This window comes from Dasypus novemcinctus, chromosome 12 (genome assembly GCF_030445035.2).
Source record: "Dasypus novemcinctus isolate mDasNov1 chromosome 12, mDasNov1.1.hap2, whole genome shotgun sequence".
Taxonomy (NCBI): domain Eukaryota; kingdom Metazoa; phylum Chordata; class Mammalia; order Cingulata; family Dasypodidae; genus Dasypus; species Dasypus novemcinctus.
In genome coordinates, this window is record NC_080684.1 from 34029406 (window position 1) to 34051340 (window position 21935).

Consider the following 21935-nt stretch of genomic DNA (forward strand, 5'->3'; position numbering starts at 1 on the left):
TTTCCTCCCTGACTTTGGTTCCAGATGCACTGAACAGGGAGTGGGATGTTGGCAAGCAGTTGGGCACCTGCTTCCCACATGGGAGGTCCGAGGTTCGGACCCTCCTAAAAACAAACAAATGGGAAGAAAAAAAAAACTCAGGGAAGCTGATGTGGCTCAGTGATTGAGAACTGACTTCCCACAGACAAGTTCCCGGGTTCAATATCTGGCCCCAGTACCTCAAAAAAAAAGATCCACTGAACACCTGCTAAAATGGGGGAGGGGTGCAGGGGGCAGGTGTCTTTGGGCCAGAGGTTCTTGAGGGGACCTTTCAGTTCTGACCCTTTTGAGAAGTGTCTGGGCTCTAATCTGGGGTATTAACACTCCCCTCCCAAGGACTTAAGGCAGATACCCTAAGGATTGCCAGCCTTGGAAGGCCACTGGAGTGCAGCCTGGGAGACCCCAGGGTGACTCCACGCCTCTGGAGGTGACACACCTTCCACCCAGTCAGCTCAAGGGACCAGGCAAGACTGAAGTTGCACATTCTCCATCTGTTGGCAACTGCTATGCTGAGTCTCTGAGCCCCCACTTTCTCTGCCACCTCTCCATGAAGGAGAGGAGTGGCTGTAAAGAGCTCTGGCCCTTGCTGCTGGGAGAAAATGAGGATAGCTGGAGGATTATTGACCAGGAAGGCTTTCTGGAGGAAGTAATATTGACACTGAGACCTGAAGGAAGAGGAGAAGTTCATTTATTCAATCATGCAAGCCGTTATTGAACACCTTCTCTGAACCAAAACTGTTACAGGAGCTTGGGTTCAAATAAGTGAAGAAAGTAGTTGCAAATGTGTGTTTCCTGAGAAGCTTACATTTTACAGCACAAAACAAACCTAAGGAAGAAGTTAACCAGAGAGAAAGAGATGGGAAGTAGCCGATGAGAAGGTGAGGTTTGATGAAAGAGCATGGAAACGTCAGGAACTCTCAAAGTTCAGGAAGGCTGGGGGAAAACAGGGAGCTGCTCTCCAGCGCCCTTAAAAGCTTAAATCCTTCCTTTCTACACTCTCCCCCAACCCCAGTTCTTCACCATTAAACCTTCTCTTCCAAGGTCATTTCTTAGCCTGCTTCCCTCAAGCGCTCTTCCCGTCCTCTTACAGAGGTAGAAGGGATGGCCCGTTAACCAGGCCTTCTACCCTTCCCCGAGAGCCCCTCCTCCCTCAGCAGGAGGCCCTGTTCCTGGAGGGTTCCTGCCCGCCTCTGACGAACACCAGCTAGGTGGTTACCAGACGTCTATGGACTGGCAGGCCTGCAATGAGCCCAAGTGTGGCAGTGCCAATATCCGAAGTGATGGGGTATTAGTCAGCCAAGAGGGTGCTGATGCAAAGGGACTAGAAATCTGTTGGCTTTATAAAGGGGTGTTTATTTGGGGTAAACACTCGCAGTTGCAAAGCCCTACCTAAAGAGTCCAACTCAAGGTTTGGTTTCTCTCCCAAAGTCGTTTGCCCTGTATTGAAGTGAGATGGTGGACAATGTCTGCGAGGGTTCAGCCTTCCCTCTTCCTCTTAAGGCTCCGTGGTCCCAGCTCCTTCCAGTCTCAGCTGTAGGGTGGCATGAGGCTCGTCTCTCTTCCTGGGCCTTATTCCTTCTGGGCTCGCCTGCTCTGGTCTCTTCACAAGGTCAGCTGTAAACTATCAGGCAAAGGGCTCAGCTCTCCCCCGGCTCCAGCATCAAAACTTGTTCTCTCCTCTGCCATGTCTTACTCTGTGTGCCTCCTTCTCCTGCATCTTCTTCCATGTAAGACTCTGTTTAATCCACCCACCAAGTGGGCAGGGGCTCATGCCTAATGACATGGTTGAATCAAATCCCTAATCTTAATATAATTGAATCAAAGCTTTCAGCTGAATCCAATACAACCAAAGGGTCTCCCATTCAGAAGAACAGACCAGTTTACAAACATCATCAATTATCTTTTGGAATTTATAAATAGTACCAAACTGCCACAAATGGCAATATCCAAAGTGACAATACCCTCAGCCCCTGCCCTGATCCTCACACCAGCCGAAACCTGTGCTCATTCAGTGGGCAGGTAGAATCCCCCACCACATAGGTAAACAAACTGAAGTTCAAAAAAGTGAGCTGGGGGGAGGGGAGTATACAGGAACCTCTTATATTTTTTAGTGTAATGTTTTTTTGTGTGATGCATATATCTTCAAAAAAATACAATTTACAAAAATGATGTGGTGGGGGTGGGGAGTGGGTTATATGGGAACCTCTTATGTTTCTTGTTTTTTATGTTTTTTAATTTAACATTCCTTGTGATCTATTAACTTTAATTAAAAAAAAAAAGGTGAACTGGTTAACCACACACACACTCAAGGAACCAGACAAGCACCTAATACTCCATCCAGGCTTCCAGTCTTTATCTATCACCCACTCTGCCTCCTGCTATGCAGAGGCTAGGGGTGCTGTGCTGTTATGAATAATAACAACTATAATAATAATAGGTAGTAATGTTTTACTATTATATGCCACATTATATTCTAAACTTTTATTTGTATTCTCTCATTTCATACTCCTGTAGTCATTATCTTCAGAAATATTCCCCAACAATTCTTCCATTCTCTGTGCAAGCCACTCCTCACATCAAGAACTGGAGTCTATACTCTCTGGTGCATTGGACTTACGCAGGCCAGCTAACAGGGAGGTGAAGATGGTCAACCACCACACCAGGGAACTGAGAGTGCCTACAACTGCAAGCAGAATTGCATCCATCATCCATCTGGAATCTAAGCCCCCTCTAAAATATATCCCAGGGCCCACAGAATGGAGGAATAAAATATGAATTAGAGCAGACTTACTGATATTCTACTATAAAATTTTGTGACTACTAATAGAGGAAAAAAAAGAAGTGGAGTCTACCTGCAATGAAAGAAATTATACCATTGATGTTGAGACAGTGGCCACAGGAGTTGCTGAAGACAGGGAGAGAGAAAAAGGAGGTATGATATGAGGGTATTTTCGGTACTTGGAGTTGTCCTCAATGATATTGCAGGGACAGATGCAGGATGTTATATATCCTGCCATAACCCACTGAATGGACTGGGAGAGAGAGTAAACTACAATGTAAATTACAATCCATGCTGTATAGCAGTGCTCTAAAACGTATTCATCAATTGCAATGAATGTACCACACTAATGAAAGAAGTTGTTAATGTGGGAAAAATGGGGTATATGGGAAACTCTTCTATTTTTTAATGTAACATTTTGTGTGATCTATGAATCTTTTAAAATAAATTAAAAACATATTAAAAAAAAAAAAGAAATAGAGTTTATTTCCCCTCCCTTTGACTCTGGGATTGCCCTGTGACTGCTTTAACAATGCAATGTGGTAGAAGTGAACGTCTGGGACTCCTAAGCCCTAGAATGAGAGGGGCCTTCTCAAAGCAATTTGTGGGTATGACTTTTCTGTAATGGGGTCTATTAAAAAAATTTTTTACCTTTTTTTGTCTTTATTTATTTTTTTAATGTTACATTCAAAAAAATATGAAGTCCATAATCCCCCACACCCCTCACCCCACTCCTCCCCCCATAACAATAACCTCCTCCGTCATCATGAGGCATTCATTGCATTTGGTGAATACATCTCTGAGCACTGCTGCACCTCATTGTCAATGGTCCACACCATAGCCCACACTCTCCCACAGTCCACCCAGTGGGCCATGGGAGGACATACAATGTCCAGTAACTGTGCCCACAGCACCACCCCGGACAACTCCAAATCCCGAAAATGCCCCCACATCTCATCTCTTCCTCCCACTCCCTACCCTCAGCAGCCACCGTGGCCACTTTCTCCACACCAATGCCACATTTTCTTCGATTACTAATCACAGTAGTTTCATGAATAGAATATCAGTAAGTCCACTCTAATCCATACTCTATTCCTCCATCCTGTGGACCCTGGAATGGTTGTGTCCACTCCACATCTACATCAAGAGGGGGCTTAGATTTCCACATGGATGATGGATGCAATTCTCCTGCTTGCAGTTGTAGGCACTCTTGGCTCCCTGGTGTGGTGGTTGACCTTCTTCACCTCCATGTTAGCTGAGTGGGGTAAGTCCAATAAACCAGAGTGTAGGAGTTGCAAGTCTGTTGAGGCTCAGGGCCTGGCTATCACATGGTCAGTCCAGAGATTCAGGTCCCCTGGGTATACACTAAACCCCAGCACCAACTACAGATCCGGTAAAAGTAACAGGAGAGGGCTTGTGAACAAAGATCACATCTGAGTCCAGCTCTCACACAGAAACACAAACTCCAAAGTAGTGCCAACTGAGATGGCACTGAACTCCATCTGCCATGACCATAAAACCTGTGGGTCTCTGTAGCCCTCAGAAGAACCAATACCTGGGGTTGTATCTACTTTAGCTGTCTCTGGGACTCTGCTGAAGTATGCATAAAGGCAACCCCTCTGATAACCTCCAGGCTCTTTTTGGAGACTCATAGCAATATAAACTCATTTGTCCTTTCCATTTCCCTCTTTTATTCATGTCAAAAAGCATTTTTAACTCCTGGTATTATATGTAGACTGAGATATTCTACTGGTCTGAGTTGACCCTTTTATTCAAGGTCATTTTCTAGTTACATCATCAGCTGGTACTTGGTAGTAATCCCTCAGCACCAGGGAGGCTTATCCCCGGGAGTCATGTCCCATGCTGGGGGGGGGGGAGTCTATTAAAATTTGACACACCTGAACCCCACAAAGTTTTTTAAGGAATTATAGCAGCTGGAACTGAAATAATTAGAGACAGTTCAAAATGGAAACAGGCTCTGGACCCCTAACCTCCTACAGACAGGAAACAGGCAAAGGAATGCCTCAGCTGCAAACATGAGCCCTTTCTCATGGGAAAGAAAGGATGACTCAGAAAGAGGAGCCAGAATCCCAAAGGGTAAATCCAAGAGCTGAGAAAAGCCACTTTCAGGGAACAAATGTATTCTCTGCTTCCAAGAACAGAAGGAATTAAAAAGGTATGCCTGGCTGTATGTTGTTATGAATCAGTGATTGCTCTGTGCCTCCAAATTTTCCTATCCCTACTTCACCACTGTACAATGGATGTAGGGGGCATAGAAAAATTGTCTTTTGAATTCACAGTTCTTCAGATAGAGTAGAGCCATAATGGAGGATGGAGGAGCTGCACCAAAGAGAATCATCTATACCTGGATCTGATCCAAACAGCAAGATTCTAGACTTCAGAATGATGGCAGAATGGAATGAAACTTTGGGGAATTCTGAGAGAGAGAAGTACATGCTGTTCGTGGGAGGATCGTGAATCGTCATGGCCAGAAAGGGACTGTGGGAGCTAGTCGCCAAAGGCCCCCCAACAATTCTTTCCCTCTTTGTACATGCAAGCCTATTTCCCCTGCCCTTGAATCTGGGGTGGCCCTGTGACTGCTTCGACCAATAGAATGTGATGCAAGTGAACTTCCAGGACTTCCTAGCCCAGGCTTAGTGCCTGGCAGCTTCTGCTTCCTTCCTTCCTCTTGGAATCCAGCAGGCAGGCTGTAAGCACAACCATCATAAGAAAAAGGCACATATGGAAGATAATCAGGGTATCTGCATGTCAGTTACCAATTTATTGTCTCTCAGCTGGAAATTCACCCTTCATTGCCTGCTCTGTGAAAATTTCGATGGGCTCTTTAGGTATTTTTTCTTTTTTGGCACAGGGTTAAGCTTTGTCAACATATGGTGCTGGAGCAACATTGCAGGAGGAAGGGGTTTTCTTTCCTGTTTCAGTGTTTTCTCTTGGCAGGTTACCGCGGTGCCCACAGCTTCTCCAGCACTTGGCTTCTATGGTGCAGAAGCGTCTGTAACACCCAGCTCCTACAGTGCAGGCAGCTGCACTTCTGCAGTGTGCAATGGTCAAGAGCATACTATGGCCAGCAGCTTCCCAATACCCTTTACAGGTGGTCCCAAGGTGGAGACGCACCCTCATGACCAGCAGCCAAGAGGGTGGATTTCTAGCAATTTCTGCCAATACAACACCATAGTGAGTTCTCTGCCATGAGCCATGAGTCTTTTCCAATAAGACCTGGACTTCAGTCCTTGGAGGTCCTCTTTCTTGGGTGCTCCATCTCAGTCCTAGAGGCAGAGGCTGCTCCTTAATCTGCAGTTCCTACATTCTTCTTATTTTTTTTTTTTAGGTACCAGGCATTGAACCCCAAACCTTATATGTGGGAAGCCAGCACTTAACCATTGAGCCACATCAGCTCCCCTGAGTTGGTTTTTCTCATTTGTTTGCTTGTTGTTTGTGTTTGTGTTTTTAGGAGGCACCAGGGACCAAACTCAGAACCTCCTGTGTGGGAAGCAGGTGCTCAACGCTTGAGCCATATCCATTCTCTCCTACATTCTTCAGAGTTCTTGTTTTTTACAGGACACCCCAAGGTACTCCAATAACTAATTTTTTCTCTTTTCAAATTACTGTCTCCTGATTGGACCTTGACAAATACAACAGCCCCAAGTGAATTCCCCGGCTGGCCAGTACCAAATCCAGCCATGCAAATAAGGCCAGTTTTTGGCTCTTTCAGCCATCCTAGCCCCCCCAAACAACATCATGTAAAGCAAAAGAATAGCCCAGTCGGCCCACAGATTCGTGAAGAATAGTAAAGTGTTCTAAACATGGGGGGTGGGGCACTTTCATGGTACAGATATATAAAACATCCTTATAATCAAGTAGGTGTCATTATCCTGTTTTACACATGAAGGACTCATGATTTTCCCATAATTACAAAACTGGCAAATGGCGGAACCAGCATTCAAATATACATCTGTATCACAATGCCCTTTCAAACATTTAATCTCACTTGGGGAGCTAGAAGGCACCTTAGGAATGCGATTGTCCAACCCCCTTCATTCTATAGCCCAGGGACCTGCCCAAGGTCACACTTTAGGTAAATGGCAGAGTCCAGACTCTGCAGAGAAATACCCGCTTCTCCTGATTCTTGATGTGTTGTTCTTCTCCCCCACACTGCTTTTCCCACAGGCCTCCCTTCTTCCCACCTCTACACCTCCCTCTCCAGAAATGCGCTTAAGGGACATTTAGCAATGTTCATTGTCTCAGTTGGGGGGGGTGCTATTGGTAGAAGCCAGGGGTGCTGCTAAGCATCCTGCACTCCCCAGGACAGGCCCCCACAACAGAGAATCATCTGGCTCAAAATGTCAATAGCACCAAAGGTGAGAAACCCTTGGCCTAGAGACTCTCGTGACACCACAGCTTCCCTGCCTCCTGGAGTCTTCCTTTGTTTACCCCAAGACCTGGTTTGCTCAAAGCCAGATGGGCAGCATTGGCTGCAGCCATTTTCACCTACTGAAAAGTACATAGATGGATGGAGGGGTCCTGGGGAAATCTCCAGCAAGGAGCACTTACCACCAGAGGGCACTGGCAATTTCAAGACTCCGAGGCACCCAGTTTGATTAGCTACAAGGAGTTTATTTGAAACAGAGTGAAACAAGGGCACCAAGTGGTTGAGTGGTTGGCTTTTCCAAAGTTTCTTCAGGTAGCCGGGAAAGGGAGGCACCCTCCCTTCCCATGGGTCATAATCCCCCAAGAGTTACAGAAAAACCACCATCAGTGTTCACCATCTCAGTTCCAAAGGCAGGCGCACGCTGGCAGAGGAAGTGCAGATGGGGAGATTCTGGGGTTCCCCTTGCTCCTCCAAGCTTGGGCTGAGAGGTCAGGCAGAACCAACCATCCAGCAAAGAACAGAAGTCAGAAGAAGTGATGAGGTGTCGGGACAACAAACTGGCTAGTAGGAAAGGCTGTGGAAAGAAGCGCAGGCGCCACAGGCTCCGGGGGGCTGGGTGGCGCACAGAGGGAGCAGGTAGAGACGGCACGCAGCATGTCTATGTCGGATGAATGGGTCTTGGGTGGCGGGTGGCTGGCTGTGCGTGGGCAGAGGGAGGTGCGTTCCGGTGCGCGAGATCCTGGCTGGGCCCAGGGTGAGTGGAACTCTCGCTGGCCGAGGCTGCACCTCCTAGCACTTCCTGCAGCAGGCGCTGCCGGCGCTGACCCCGGCACAGGGCGTGCAGGCGTTGGGGGCGCTTACCACCACGTTGCCGCTGCGCGGGACGCTGCCGGCGCCGGTGGTGACAATAGGGGCGGTACTGGAGGCGCTGAGATCGCCACAGACGACGCCACCGCGGGAGCTGCTGACGCCTGAATGGGGGGCGGGGAGGGGCAGAAGTGGGAGACGTGAGTCAGGCGCAGCCTGGGTGGAAGGTGAGGTCGTGGCCTCCTCCCCACAGGGGCTTGGACCTCCCGAGCGAAAGAAGGGAGAGGACCCCCTGTTACTTACAGACATTGACGGCGCCAACGCCCTGGCACAGCCTGTTGAGAGAGGAAAGAGGAGCCATCAGTGCCGCGAAAAAGTCGCAGGGACCACACAGCCTGGGTGGAAGGTGAGATCCGTGGCCCTCCTTCCCGGAAGTCACCAAAGGAGATGGAGCAGGGTAGCCCAGCTCTCCATCTCTTATCAGCTCTGCGACCTCAGGCTAGGGACATAACCTCTCTCAGCCTAGTTTTCCTCGTGGGGAGAATCTCCTTCCTTGTTTTGTTGTGAGAATTAAATAAAATACTACATGTAAAGTGCTAAATGGCTGGTGCATAGTGAGCTCCTGTGTTAGCTGCTATTATTTCTATGTAAGTTCTGAGTGAATTGTACATGTAGTAGAGGGGCAGCAGATTTAACTTCCTATATCTGGTCTGATTGCTGTCACTAAAATGTAGGCCTCAGAAGGATAGAGGTTTTGTCTATTCTTTTCCGTACTGCCGAATCCAAACACCTGAAGCAATGCCTGGCTCAATAAATAATTGTAGATGAATGAATGGAGTTTTGGAACAGGAGCAGGCTACACTGAGTCCCTCATTTGAAAGATGAGGAAACGGAGGCCAAGAGAGAGCAAATGGAAGTGACAGAGGCAGGGCTGTAATTCAGGCCCCCTCGCTCCAGCCAGCATTTCCTTCCCACACAGTGCTCTCCCCCTAAGGGAAGCAAATGGAGTGCCCTGAGAAAACAGTGGCAAAGGGTTGGGGACATCAGCTTCAGATATGAGAAGAATCCGCAGCCTGCGATCCAGTTGTCCCATGCCCAGGTTTTGGGGTAAACAACCCCAAAGCTTCTGAGTTCACTCCCAGGGCTCTCTGTGGTGGGGGAGTAGACCAGCCAGTTTCGAGAGCTAGCTCCATGGGTCTCTCCAACCTCCAAATTCAACTTGAAAAACTCCTCCTCCAAGAATTCTTTATTCATGAAATTCTCCAGGCCAAGTCTGGTCCAGTGCTTCCGAGCTCTACAGTCCATTTCCTGGAGTGTGTGGGGAGTCTCCATGTGCAACCTGACTCCAGGAACCAAGCCTGTGTCTCCAAGTCCCTAGCACCAGGATGACCCCTAGGTGCTCCCTCACCAGCCGCTCTCCTCCTCCCATGGCTTGGCTGTACAATAGAAGTGGAGAGGCTCAACTGACCAACTATGGGAAGGAACCAAGGACAGAGAAAGAGCCTCGGGCCACATCCCAGCGCCTACTCCTTGTAGAAGCTGGAGCAGCCACTTAGACTGCCCTCAACCACAGGAGGGCTGAAAGTCCAATGAGGAGGAAGCAGCCTCCCCTGCAAAACAAGCAAGCAAGCCTAAGTCCCTAGCACAGGGCATACCCTCGCAAGGGACAAGTCTCTGCTGCCTAATCTCAGTTCCACCTGCTGCAGTGGAAGACCAATGGGGAGGCTCACTAGAATGAGACTAGATGAGGAAGAGTTGATGAAATCGCACAACCGAGGCTGTCATTAGGGGATATATCTGAACTCACATAGGGCTGAGGACAAAGACGGACTCGTGAGGATAGACTTGTACTAATAAGGCCAGGGATGAGCAATCACTGTCCAGAGTAGGTGGTTCCAAGCATAGACTGGGGCTTCACAGGCTCAGGAGTAAATGAGGCCTGACTCCTGGCTCTGATTTACAGACAGCTCCAACCCCAGATCGAACACAGGTAAACTGAGATCTTCAACGGTGCTAGAAAGCATACACAAAGGTCTTACTCAAACTACCTATCCATCTGCAGGATGGGGGAATTGGAAACAAGAGTCAAGTGATGCCAGGAGCTTGAAGAACAAGGCACAGTGAGAACCCAGAGCACTCAGAAAACCTGGCAATGGACGCACCTGTGCTCCTCGCCCTCCAGCAGGCGCCGGTAGGTGGCGATCTCGATGTCCAGGCCCAGCTTGGAGTTCATGACCTCCTGGTACTCCTTGAGCAGGCAGGCCATGTCCTGCTTGGCCTTCTGCAGGGCGCCCTCCAGCCCCGCCAGCTTGGCCTTGGCGTCGGCGAGGGCCGCCTCGCCCTGCTGCTCAGACTGGGTCACCGCGGCCTCCAGCTTGGCATTCTGGGAACCCGGAAAGAATAAAGAAGGTAATGGTCTTAGGGCTTCTATCTGGCCTCTGGACTTGTCCAGTCTCTCCCACCTGGCAGGAAGACCCCAGCAAAAGGGCCTACTTGCCTAGGTCTTCCAGGTTGCCCTGAGAAAACCAGGGACTCAAGTCAGGTAAATAGGCTGGAGAATGAATGGGATTTCCAGATTGTGCACACACCGGTTGTGTGACCCTGGGTAAGCCCCCAGCCACTCTGGTCTTGGACACAACAGATGCATACCTGGCACTTGGCGTTCTCCACCTCGGCCGTCAGCCTCTGGATCATGCGGTTCAGCTCGTTGATCTCCTCCTTGGTGCGGCGCAGGGTCTCCCCGTGGCGGATCACCGTGGCCTTCATCTCCTCGCACTGGGGAGAGGCAGAGATGCTCGTGGGGCACAGGATGGAACATCCCAACCATGCAGGACACCACACATAATTGTGCAGGTTATGCAGTGCTCAGCCTGCTCAACGACACGTAGCAGTCCTGCTCAGGCCAAACAACCTGCTGTCTGCCTTTACCTACACATCCCTAAAAGGACTCTGCACAATCATCTTCAGCAACAGAATCCCCAGACAACAGAAGCCATTTCTAGTATGTACTCTGCCTTGCTCCCAGCTCCATATCTAGGAAAAAACGTGTCCTGGGCCACTCGCTCACCTTGCTGCGGTACCAGGACTCGGCCTCAGCCCGGCTGCGGCTGGCGATGTCGTCGTACTGAGCCTTGATCTCGGCCACGATGCAGTCCATGTTCAGGTCCCGGCTGTTGTCCATCTTGACGATGACCGAGGTGTCTGAGATGTGGGAGTTGAGAACACGGATCTCCTGCAGGAGGAGGAAGTTGGCAGAAGCCTGGTCAGACCACAGGCTGGCCTACAGAGCATTTACCCCTTCCTGGGCCCTTCCTGAGCCCAGACCCTGCCCTCATAGACAGCCTCATGGACTGCAGCCCCTGGCCAGAGTCCAGCATCGCAGCTCTGAGCTGGAGCCCTCTCTGCCTCCAGCCGCTGCATCATGCCCTCTCACCTCCTCATACAATTGCCGCAGGAAGCTGATCTCCTGGGTCAGAGCCTCCACGTTGGCCTCCAAGTCAGACTTGCGGATGTAGGCACAGTCCACGTCCTGTGAAAGAACAACCTCAGAAGGCCGTTTCCTCCATCCCTCGTGCTGCGCAGGATTGTCCCTGACCAGCTCAGACAACCACGAGACCCGTGTCCTGACCTGCCACGGCCCCATCCACCCACCCACCACGCGGGGCTCACTTTCCTGACAGCACCTTCGGATGAGTTTGCCTCCACTTTGGCATGACCTAGCCAGTCAGAAAAGGCCAGAAAAGGAGAACCTGAATCCTCCCTAAACCCTCCTCTTCTCCAGGGCCTGGACGCCCTCTTCACAGGTCCCCAGGAGTCCACACAACGTGGGAGTTGAGTTCACAAGAAACATGCCCTTGTTCTCCAGGTGCTGGTCCTCTGCTCTCCAGTGGTACCCTTAGGCTCCCTTGTTTGTGCTTCCTGTTTGGAGGTCCAGCTCAGGCCTTTGTGGCTCCACTCTGAGCCACACATCGGGCATCTGTGCCCTGGGATATCCTCTCCTCTTCCCCACCAGCTCATTCCCTCACTCATGACCGGCCCTCTCCTGATCTCCAGGAAGCCTGTCCAACTCAGGCTCGGCTCTGCTACCCACTCTCCCACATCTTGTTGCTTCTCCTAGCTCTGCCCTTGGCTCCGCAGCTCGGTGTCCTGGGCCCAAGTGCCCCATCAGCATGGGAGCACCTGTGAGCAGAGCCCTGTACACTTCCCTTGGGGACTTTCCATTCCCAGAGTGCCCAGCTCAGCCTCCAAACTAGAATCAAAGGTGGACACCCACCTTCTTGAGAACCACAAATTCATTCTCAGCAGTCGCTCTCAGGGCCACCTCCTCCTCGTACCTGAGATTGGGGGCAAGGGGAGAAGGTGGCATTAGGAGACGGCAGGGACATGGTCCTGAGTGAGAGCCCTGCCCCAGAGCAGGATGGGTCCTGCCCCAGGAGGGATCCTCTCCATGTTGTTCTCCCTGGAAGGAGCCCAGGGAGCACGTTTCACAGCCTCAGGGAAACCTCCAAGCCCTGCAGCCTCGGGTCCACGTGGGGGATCAGCCTGGATTAGACCATATGCTTCTGAAGGCCGCGTGCGCGTGACATGCTCCCTAAATATTGGTGCAATTGCCCAGACCTTGTCCAGTCTCTCCGGGGTGTGCTTGCAAGGATTCCTGATCACTGAAGCTCACCCTCACTCATCTCACCCCTCCAGTTACCAGGGTTTAAATTTCAGCACCGTAAATGCTTTCAATCATAGAAATCCACGCCGGAGGAAAGGCCAAAAAGATGAGTTTGGGGGAGGTCTGGATAATCCAAATGATGGCCTTTACCCCAGGAAGCTGTCTGTTCACACCCAAATCCCTCACCTGCTTACTAGATATGGCCCTGGGAAATTAACCAAGCCCCATGATTTCTGCACTCAGTCTCTGTCTCTCTGTTGCTACCAGTCTTCAGCTAATGGGCAAGAGGTATTTGCAGAGTGGCTTAGCCGGCCCTGAGGATAGATGCCAAAGCACAGCCGCCATCTGCTTTCACTCACTTCTTCTTGTAGCCCTCCAGGGTCTCCTGCACGTGGTTCAGCTCGGAAGCCAGCCTCCCGCTGTCGGCCTCCACGCACTCGGCCTCGCGCCTCAGCGTCTCGATGTAGCCGTTGAAGAGCGGCTCCAGGTTGCTCTCGCAGCACTTGCGGTTCTGGTAGAACTGCCACTTGGTCTCCAGGAGCTTGTTCTGCTGCTCCAGGAAGCGCACCTGCCATGGGAAGGGGGCACGGGGTCAGGGGGCCCTGGGCAGTTTCCAGAGGTGGCAGCTTGCACGTGCTGGTAAGTCACAGCCCAGGGGCTCAGTGGCAGATGGGAAGTGGGTGGAAGCTGATCACGTGGGCGCTGGATGTGACCCTGGTTTTCTCATTAAGGAGAACTCAGTCCACTAGTGAGCAGCATCTGGTCTCAAATTCAGAAATTCTCCCATGAGCCATGGCGCAGCATGGACTTCCCAGGAAGAAGGATAGTGGACAACGTACATATGAGAGCCAGATCGCAGTGCCGAGCCACTAGAGCATACTCCGATTTTCAAGGAAAGAGGAGCCTCTCAGTGTTGCTCTGTGCAGCTGATTCGGCCAGACCTTGGGTGCTCGGGGTCCAGATAACGTTGGGTCAAGACCCGCCCCAGCTCCCTGACGCCAGGACAAGTCAGGGCTTCTGCTCTGGCTTGACTGTCCCCCTCGGGCCAGACCACGTCCCTCCAGCTGTGAAGCAACAATTCTCCTAGGCGGTGGGATCAGACATAGGGAAGGTGGTGCCCCTGCTTCTCCCCTCCCTGCTGGGGGTCTCAGAGGAGAGCCACCTTCCCGGGGCCCTGCGTGCTCCCTCAGGGCTGAAGCTGCCCTGTCCTGACTCAGCCCCTAGAACCACGCGCTCAGCTGCAGGGCGGCCTGCGGGAGAATCAGGGCTGGCGCGGGGCTGTCCTGGTCTGGAGACCGTGTGCTGCAATGCTGCAATGGATAAACGACACTCTTCTGACCCCAGCATCTCTCGGCTGGCCCTGGCTCTGTCTGTCCTTCAGCCTGGGCAGCGAGAGGTGGCGGGGTCAGGCCTCTCTGACATTCTCTCTGTGCTGTCTGCCTGCCGGCTGCTCTGCCCCAACTTGGTTATCATGCCTCCACGCTCAGAATCAGCATTTCTGGAGTTTGTTTCTTCTACCTCCGTCTCCTCCATCCGACTGGGAGCTGTGTGGGCAGTTTCCAGCCTCCGACCCTCCCCTCAGCACCCAGCTGGTCCCCGCGCAGGGGCCACCCACCTTGTCGATGAAGGCAGCAAACCTGCTGTTGAGGCCCTTGATCTGCTCCTTCTCCTGGTGCTTCACGCTCTGTGCGCTGGGGTCGATCTCCAGGTTGAGGGGCGTCAGCAGGCTCTCGTTGACCGACACGCTGGTGATGCAGGGCGCGCTGGGCCCGCACACGCCGCCCGAGCGGTAGCCGAAGCTGCGGCCGCACGAGCCGGCGCGGAAGCCCCCGCAGACGCTGCGGCTGCCGAAGGCCCCGGCGAGGCCGCGGTAGCAGGAGACGCCGCGGTAGGGGGCGGCGGTGACGCAGCAGCGGCCGGGCCGGGGCCCGCAGGCCGAGGCGCAGCTGAAGGCGCTGCCAGCACAGTAAGATCCACAGGTCATGGTGCTTCTTTAGGGGTGGGAGGCTTTCAGGAGGGAGACGTCCTAACGCAGGGCACAGTGGAGGAGCTTTCAAGTGTTTCTGCCTTGGACCTCAGAGGGCCTTTTATACACGTGAGGAGCCGGGCTGCGGCGAGACCACATGCTCAGGAGCAATTAGTGGCCTTTATGGGCTTGGGTTGTTTCAGCTGCTGAAGCTCCTCCCTTAATGTGCTTAATTGGGGGCCACATTGCCAGATGCGGCCAGATGTTCATAACTCTTTGCCTTAAACTGCACAATTTTCATCTTCAAAGGGCCAGCTCACCTCGCCACCTGCCCCTCGCACCTCCATACACCCTGGGGAAAAGGAGCGCTCAGGCTGGGGTTGGCGGTGACTCAGGCCGGACCCGAGCGAGGAGAAGGCGGGGCCGCGCGGCCTCCGGCGCCTCGGGCTTTGAAGGGGGCGCGCCGCTGTCCGTGGTGCTGATCCAGCGGGCCGAGCATGCTGGGGGAACGTGCGAGCCACAGAAGATAACGCGGCCCTTGGGGTGTGCTTGGTGGTTTCCCCCGACCCAAAAGGCCTCTTTCTGCACCCACCCAGTGCTGCTGTGAAGACTCACAGAGGTGTACTAGTCCTCGATAAATTCCAGAGCACTGTGCAGATATTGTGTTCTTACTAGGGTCACTAGGCTGTGAGGAGAACTTTTTTAAACTTTAGTTTGTGATCCACTAATGGAAGCAACTGGAATTTCATGTTAATGAAATGGAATAGAACAAAAGTCAAACCGAGTATAATAGAAAAATACAGAGTGCATCATATGCAGGAAGAATATCTTGTTTCATGACCTTTCGTGGCAATCATATGTTGCGTGTACATATGTGCTCAGTCACTATATACAATTATTTCTCATGGTTGCGACTTAAAAAGTGCTTAAATACGTGGCATGGTGATTCAGAGCTCAGACTCAGATTCCAAACTGGTTTCAAATTCCAGTTCTGTTACTTTCTATACTATATATAATAGCAGTGTGACCTCAGGCAAGCTACTTAACCTCTCTGTGCTTCATGTCATGGCTTGTAAAATGAAGATAAAAATAGTACCTGCCTCATAAAGCTGTGTAAGGATTAAAAGAATTTATCTATGTAAAGCACTTAGAACAGAGCCTGACACACTGTAATATGGAATCGTATTTGTTGTTGCTGCTGCTGCTGCTGTAGATACACTGGCGTGTTTGAAGGGGAGATGGAGAGATGTGTTATTGCCCCTGTTGGCTGTGGATATATATTGGCAGATTTGATGGGTAGACAGGGATATGTCTACCCACACTCCGAAACAACCTAAATTCAATTCCCCCTAAAGGACTAATAGAAGGATTAAAATTAAATAATTTAAGGATGATGCTTAACGCAGCACCTGACACACAGCAAGTGCTTCATAAATGTTATCTACTCTTATCTCACCATGGGGCCCAGGCCAATGGGCAGGTGGGAACTGGGAGCTTTGGCTATCGTTAACCTCTCTTATCCTAGAAAAGAGCCCCAAAACAAATGCCCCTCCCTCAAGCCCTCCTCCAAGCCAACCGCCTCCCGGGAAGGCCCACCCAGAACCACTTCTTTCATAAAGGCTAATCGAATCCTTGGGCAACCAACCATACTACTGGATGAGAAAAGTAGCTCTGATAATCCAAAAAGTCTGGAATCTGTGTTAATTCCTAAATTTTTATTTCTTCCTTGGCCTTAACAGACCATCAGAAATCCTCAGCCACAAATCAAACAATGATGTGCTCACTCTTCTCACTTCTTGCCTCACCATGAAGTCTCCTGACTGGTCAGTGCAGTGATGGAGATACCATGGGAGCGAGGGGGGAAAGCCCCCGGTAATCCATCTGTATAAATGAAGCCCCAAAGAAAGCAAGATAAGGCAAATTTTCACTGCAGCAGGACAGGGAGAGGTTGGAGTTCAGGAGCACTTCCCAGAAAAAGGGTCAGTTAGTGTAGTAATGGCTTCCTGAAAGAGTTTGGGGCATCTCTCCCACGTAGGGAAGCTTCGTATAAAAATAAATATTCTGGAGGGGCCACCACGTGTGGGAAGACGGGGGAGAAAAGGACTTCAGATAGGAGATGAAAGTGTATTCTTTTGGCCCAAGTGGATCTTGTTTCAAGGGGTACCTGGAAATTAAGGGCAAATCAAGTAGTTTTAACATCAGGAAGTTCTTGTTCAAGGCTCACTTCCGTCATCCTACTGCTATAGAGGATGTAAGGCAGGTTCCCCCAAGATGCTAATCAGCTAAACTAGATAACATCTCCCAGTTGTGAGATTCAGATATTCTGTGGCTGATGTGCCCCTGCCATAAGCTGAACCCTGCCTCAATTTTGTTTTTGTTTGTTTTTCCTCCCTCAATTTTGGAAGGTGAGAGGCACCAAGAAGAGCTCCCAGTCTGACAGGGAAGACAGACCTACCTACTTGAGAAAGGCCAGAAGTCTAAAGAAAGCTTCTGTGGGGATGCTCATGAGATGCTCAGGAAGGCAGGGTCTGCTGACAGTGTCCATTCTAAGGTGATGTGAAATGCAGCTAGCCTGGCAGGAAAGGCAGGGCGGGCTTTCTGGAAAGAGTGAGGACAGACTTTAGACGGGTGGGGCACTGTTGGTGAAAAGAGGTGCACAGATGTATTTCAGAGTGTGGGAGAGGATGGGACAAGGCGAGGGGGACAGACACCAGGAGCATCTGAGGGCCCTTGCGCAAGAGGAAGGGGTCATGAGAAGTTGAGAGGGTGGGGAGAAGAACACGAGAGGGCAGGGAGGGAGAGGGGAAGCCTGTCAAGGCAGATCCTTCGGAAGCAGGGCAGTGCCATCCCTGGGACTGTGCCCTTCTCAGCTCCGAGGCTGAGGGCTAGGAGGCAGCTCTTTATCTGGTGGATACCAAAACGTCTGCACGCAGATATCCAAGAGAGGGCCGTGCCCTTTCTAACCTCGAAGCTCGGCTTCCTGTTTACAGAAAGTAGGCGCAGGCCAGCTTCCAGTGACAGACACCAAGGAGGTGGGGGAGTAGCTATTCACACGGCACCCAGGCTGTCGATAAAGGGGGCCTCCGTCCAGCCACCGCGCTGGTGAGTTGGTAAATGGAGAGAGGCCCAAGTCAGAGGCCCACCTCCTCAGCCGCTGCCAGCCAAATGTCCACCAGAACCCACCAGAGGGGAGTGCTATTGGACGAAGCGCCCAAAGCCCTTTTAGGGGAGCCTGGGTGGGACTGGGGCCTTACCCCAGAACCCCACCCCTGGTGAGGCACATCCCATGATCCAGGCTGGGCTTGCAGTTTCGGGAAGTGGAGACCTGGGAGCTGAGGCTGCCCACCTCTTTGGGTTGGTCTGTAACTTGCCTTCAGAGCAGCACCCCTTCCCCCATCAGCCTCCTCTTCCACTGCTTTTCAACCCCAAAGTGCTCCCCGATCCTTCTCCCCTGGGTCATCGCCCATTTTTTCCCATCCACTTCTCTTTTCTTCCCCATCTTTAACTCCAGGGTCTACGCTGCCCCAAGGCCTTCAGGATTCTACCCCTCATTGACCGGCTTTTCCCACCATCCTGTTGTTGCTCAAGTCATATCTCACTCTCCTCTTCCCTCCTTCAAGCCCCAGCCAGGAGTATCTCCCCACTCCACCCCCAGGAATGGCCCCCTTCAGCCTGCTTCAGCTGTTCCCCTCCACCTTTCCTAACCCACCCTACCAGAAAGCTTTGCACAATTAACCACAAAGCTCTGATGCTCCATTACTCAGCGTTTACCCTGTAGCTGGTATTCATTTCATTCATTCCACAAGTATTTATTGAGCACCTACTATATGCCAAGTCCTTGGGATATATACATGAATGAATCATTTGTATTCATTGGTATACTGTGGGTTTTGCCTTCTTGTTTATGATCTGGGTATATGTCCAGCTTTTTTGTTTAAAATGAAAGCTCCCTAAGGACAAGGGTGAATTCTCCACCATCCTGTAACCTTGAACTCAAAGAGCACCCCCAAGGGCCTTGAAGAGGTTACCTGGGAAAAAAGGGTTAGTATAAGTGAGTGTGTGTGCTTATGTGTCTATACAAACACCATAACTGTGATATACCCTTACTGCTGGCGGACAGAGATAGATGGGAGTGCAATGAGACAAAATCATCCCTTTTATTGGGGTCAAACATATCAGGCTCTGAGAGCCCATTCTGCACCTTAACTGCCCAACCTGAGCAACTCTCTTAACCTCAGTGTCCTTATATGTAAAACAAGAAAAATCACACCAACCTCAGAGGAAAGTTGTGAAAATTAAATCAGTTCTTGTATGTTTGGCTTTTAGTATATATTTAGTATGAAGTAACTACTCAAGAGATTTATTTTTTTTTTAAGTTTGGAGAAACACTCATAAAATAGTGTTCTACACTAAATATGCACTACTTACATAATTTTTTAAAAATAACCACATACCCTAAAAAAACTCTTTCACAAAAGCACTGAAGACATGGAAAAAAATGTTTACAGCAGCTTTGTTCATAGTATGGAACTCTGCCTGAGTGTGATGGAGATGGACTCAGTGGTGACCTTTCTACACATACGTCTTCCGTCACTTTTACTGACCCTGTGGTTGGTGCTAGGAATGGTGTACACTCAGGAGACTTGAATCTCTGGACTGCCCGTGTGCCAGCTGGGCCCTGAGCCTCAGCAGAGTGGCAACTACTACTCTCTGGTGCACTGGGTTTACCCAGGTCAGCTAACAGGGAGGTGAAGATGGTCAACCACCACACCAGGGAATCAAGAGTGCCTTAACTGCAAGCAGGAGAATTGCATCCATCATCCATGTGGAATCTAAGCCCCTTCTCGATATAGAGGTGGAGTGGACATCACCATCCCAGGGTCCACAGAATGGAGAAATAAAATGTGGATTAGAGTGGACTTACTGATATTCTAGTATAAAAGCACTGAGACTAGTAATAGAAAAAAATGTAGCATTGATGTGGAGAAAGTGGCCATAGTAGTTGCTGAGGGCAGAGAGAGGGATGAAGAGATGTGATGTGGGGTCATTTTCAGGACTTGGAGTTGACCTAAATGATATTGCTGGGACAGATGCTGGACATTATATAGCTTGCCATACCCCACTGAATGGACTGGGGGAGAGTGTAAACTACAATGTAAACTATAATCTATGTGGTGCAACAGTGCTCCAATATGTATTCACCAAATGTAATAAATGTGCCACAATGATGAAAGAGGTTGTTGATGTGGGAGGAGTGGGGTGAGGGTGGGGTGGGGGGTATATGGGAACCTTTTATATTTTTTAATGTAACATTTTTTGTGATCTATGTATCTTCAAAAAATATATAATTAACAAAAATGATGGGGACAAGGGGTGGAGAGTAGGGTATATGGGAACCTCTTATGATTTTTATTTTTTTATTTTTTATTTTTTTAAAAGATTTATTTTTTTTTTATTTCTCTCCCCTCCCCCCCCCCAAGTTGTCTGCGCTCTGTGTCCATTTGCTGTGTGTCCTTCTGTGACCACTTCTATCCTTATCAGTGGCATCAGGAATCTGTGTTTCTTTTTGTTGCATCATCTTGTTGTGTCAGTTCTCTGTGTGTGCAGCGCCATTCTTGGGCAGGCTGCACTTTCTTTCACGCTAAGCAGCTCTCTTTACGGGGTGCACTCCTTGTGCATGGGGCTCCCCTACTCAGGGGACACCCCTGCGTGGCAGGGCACTCCTTGCACGCATCAGCACTGCGCATGGGCCAGCTCCACACGGGTCATGGAGGCCCGGGGTTTGAACCGCGGACCTCCCATGTGGTAGACGGATGCCCTAACCACTGGGCCAAGTCTGCTTCCCACTCTTATGGTTTTTAATGTAATGTTCTGTGTCATCTATTAACTTTTAAAAAGGTAAAAAAAATTTAATTTAATTTAAAAAGATAATAATATGGAACTCTGGAAACAACCATGTGGTCATCAGGGTAGAAAGGTGAATAAACTGGTCTATATATACAATTGAGTATAATCCACAGTGACAGTGAACACACTGCATTGACAGGAGACCACTATGAACAAAAGAAGCTAGACACAAAAGAATACATATGATGTGATTCCATTTATCTCAAGTTCAAAACTAAAAAACTAAATACTACATCATTTAGGGTCACATACATCACTTATAAAACTGTGAAGGAATGATCAACACAAAATCCAGGGGAGGGGTCATCGCTAGGCCAAGAAGGGGGGGTGCAATCAGAACAGGGCACATAGGAAGCCCCTAACTTACACCTAAATACTATTTCTTGCTGTAGATGGTAGGTACCCCACCTCTACATTCTTTTGTGTATATGACACCTTTCACAATGAAAACCATTGCAACTGCCCTAAAGCCCACATTGCCAGAGCCCAGGCCATAGAGTGGTGATTTGCCAACTGTCTTCCTGTTTGTCCCTCTCCCCACCACAAGCGTTTTCTCTCTAAGAAAACCTACAGGTTGAATTCCCTTTTAGGCCTTCAAAAATTAGCAGGAGCAGGAGCAGGTGTTGCTCAGTGGTTGAGTGCCTGCTTCACAATCTCCGGTACCTCCTTAAAAAAAAAAAAAAATAGCAGCAATGAACAATGCCTGAAGTTCAGTGAAATTTGCATTTCCTTATATCTTGCTTTAAATTGCTTCTGACTTCTTCAAAATTGCTTAGCAAGGACCAGCCATGAGTAATTATCTTGAGTTTAAGCATGTCGTTTTTATAAGGAGTTATACTGGTAGAAAAGGTGAAGCATGTGTGAGATGCACCTTGACTCACTGTGCTCCTCATTGGGACACCCAGCCAGCCGGTTTGGGTAGGCAGTGCCCAGAATTGCAGGTGAGGGTACAAATTGCCTCAGAAGTGCTGGCCTGGCTGCCCCAAACACATAAAGTGACAGCAGGCACCACACCCTCCTCTGGGATGGCCAGATGGCTGACACAGCCCTGGCCTCCATGTCTGTACTGTCATAGGGCCCCACTTTTGAATGTTCTGCATGGACACGCAGAGTCCTACTCTAAGCCTTCCCTTCCTTCTCTTTTCCCATCACCAGCCATCTTCCCCTCCACCGGTCTTTGCAGCAGCTACCCGGAGTTGCCAGCCAAGTCATTTTACTTCTCTTTTCTTCTCTTCAATTTAATTCAAACCTTTGTACTTTATGAGAAAACTTCTCTAGGACCCCCTTTACTGGAGTGGGGATGGGTAATTAGTAAGTAAGACATAGGACAGCACATCAAGGTAATAACAATATACCGAAGAGGTATACAAAAAAGCTGACATTT

At 50.0% G+C, this 21935-nt stretch overlaps 1 protein-coding gene across 1 annotated transcript; it reads right to left on the reverse strand.

The window, feature by feature from the left end:
* Positions 1 to 7997: 7997 nt before the first annotated feature.
* On the reverse strand, positions 7998 to 14662 carry LOC101426858 (keratin, type II cuticular Hb6). Its single transcript, XM_023589513.1, has 9 exons — positions 14294 to 14662; positions 13038 to 13246; positions 12289 to 12349; positions 11449 to 11544; positions 11083 to 11247; positions 10665 to 10790; positions 10178 to 10398; positions 8319 to 8350; positions 7998 to 8179 (listed from the first exon to the last, which is right to left on the reverse strand). Exons 1-9 carry the CDS (start codon positions 14660 to 14662, stop codon positions 7998 to 8000), a joined length of 1461 nt encoding a protein of 486 aa, XP_023445281.1.
* Between the last annotated feature and the right edge of the window lie 7273 nt (positions 14663 to 21935).

Excerpts from the sequence above, each read along its gene's own strand:
- LOC101426858 (XM_023589513.1), bottom strand. The coding sequence starts at position 14,662 with ATGACCTGTGGATCTTACTGTGCTGGCAGCGCCTTCAGCTGCGCCTCG. Across the intron at positions 11,545-12,288 it reads AATTTGTGGTTCTCAAGAAG|GACGTGGACTGTGCCTACAT; the intron begins GTGGGTGTCCAC and ends GTTCTTTCACAG. Across the intron at positions 10,399-10,664 it reads TGGAGAACGCCAAGTGCCAG|AATGCCAAGCTGGAGGCCGC; the intron begins GTATGCATCTGT and ends CCGGGTTCCCAG.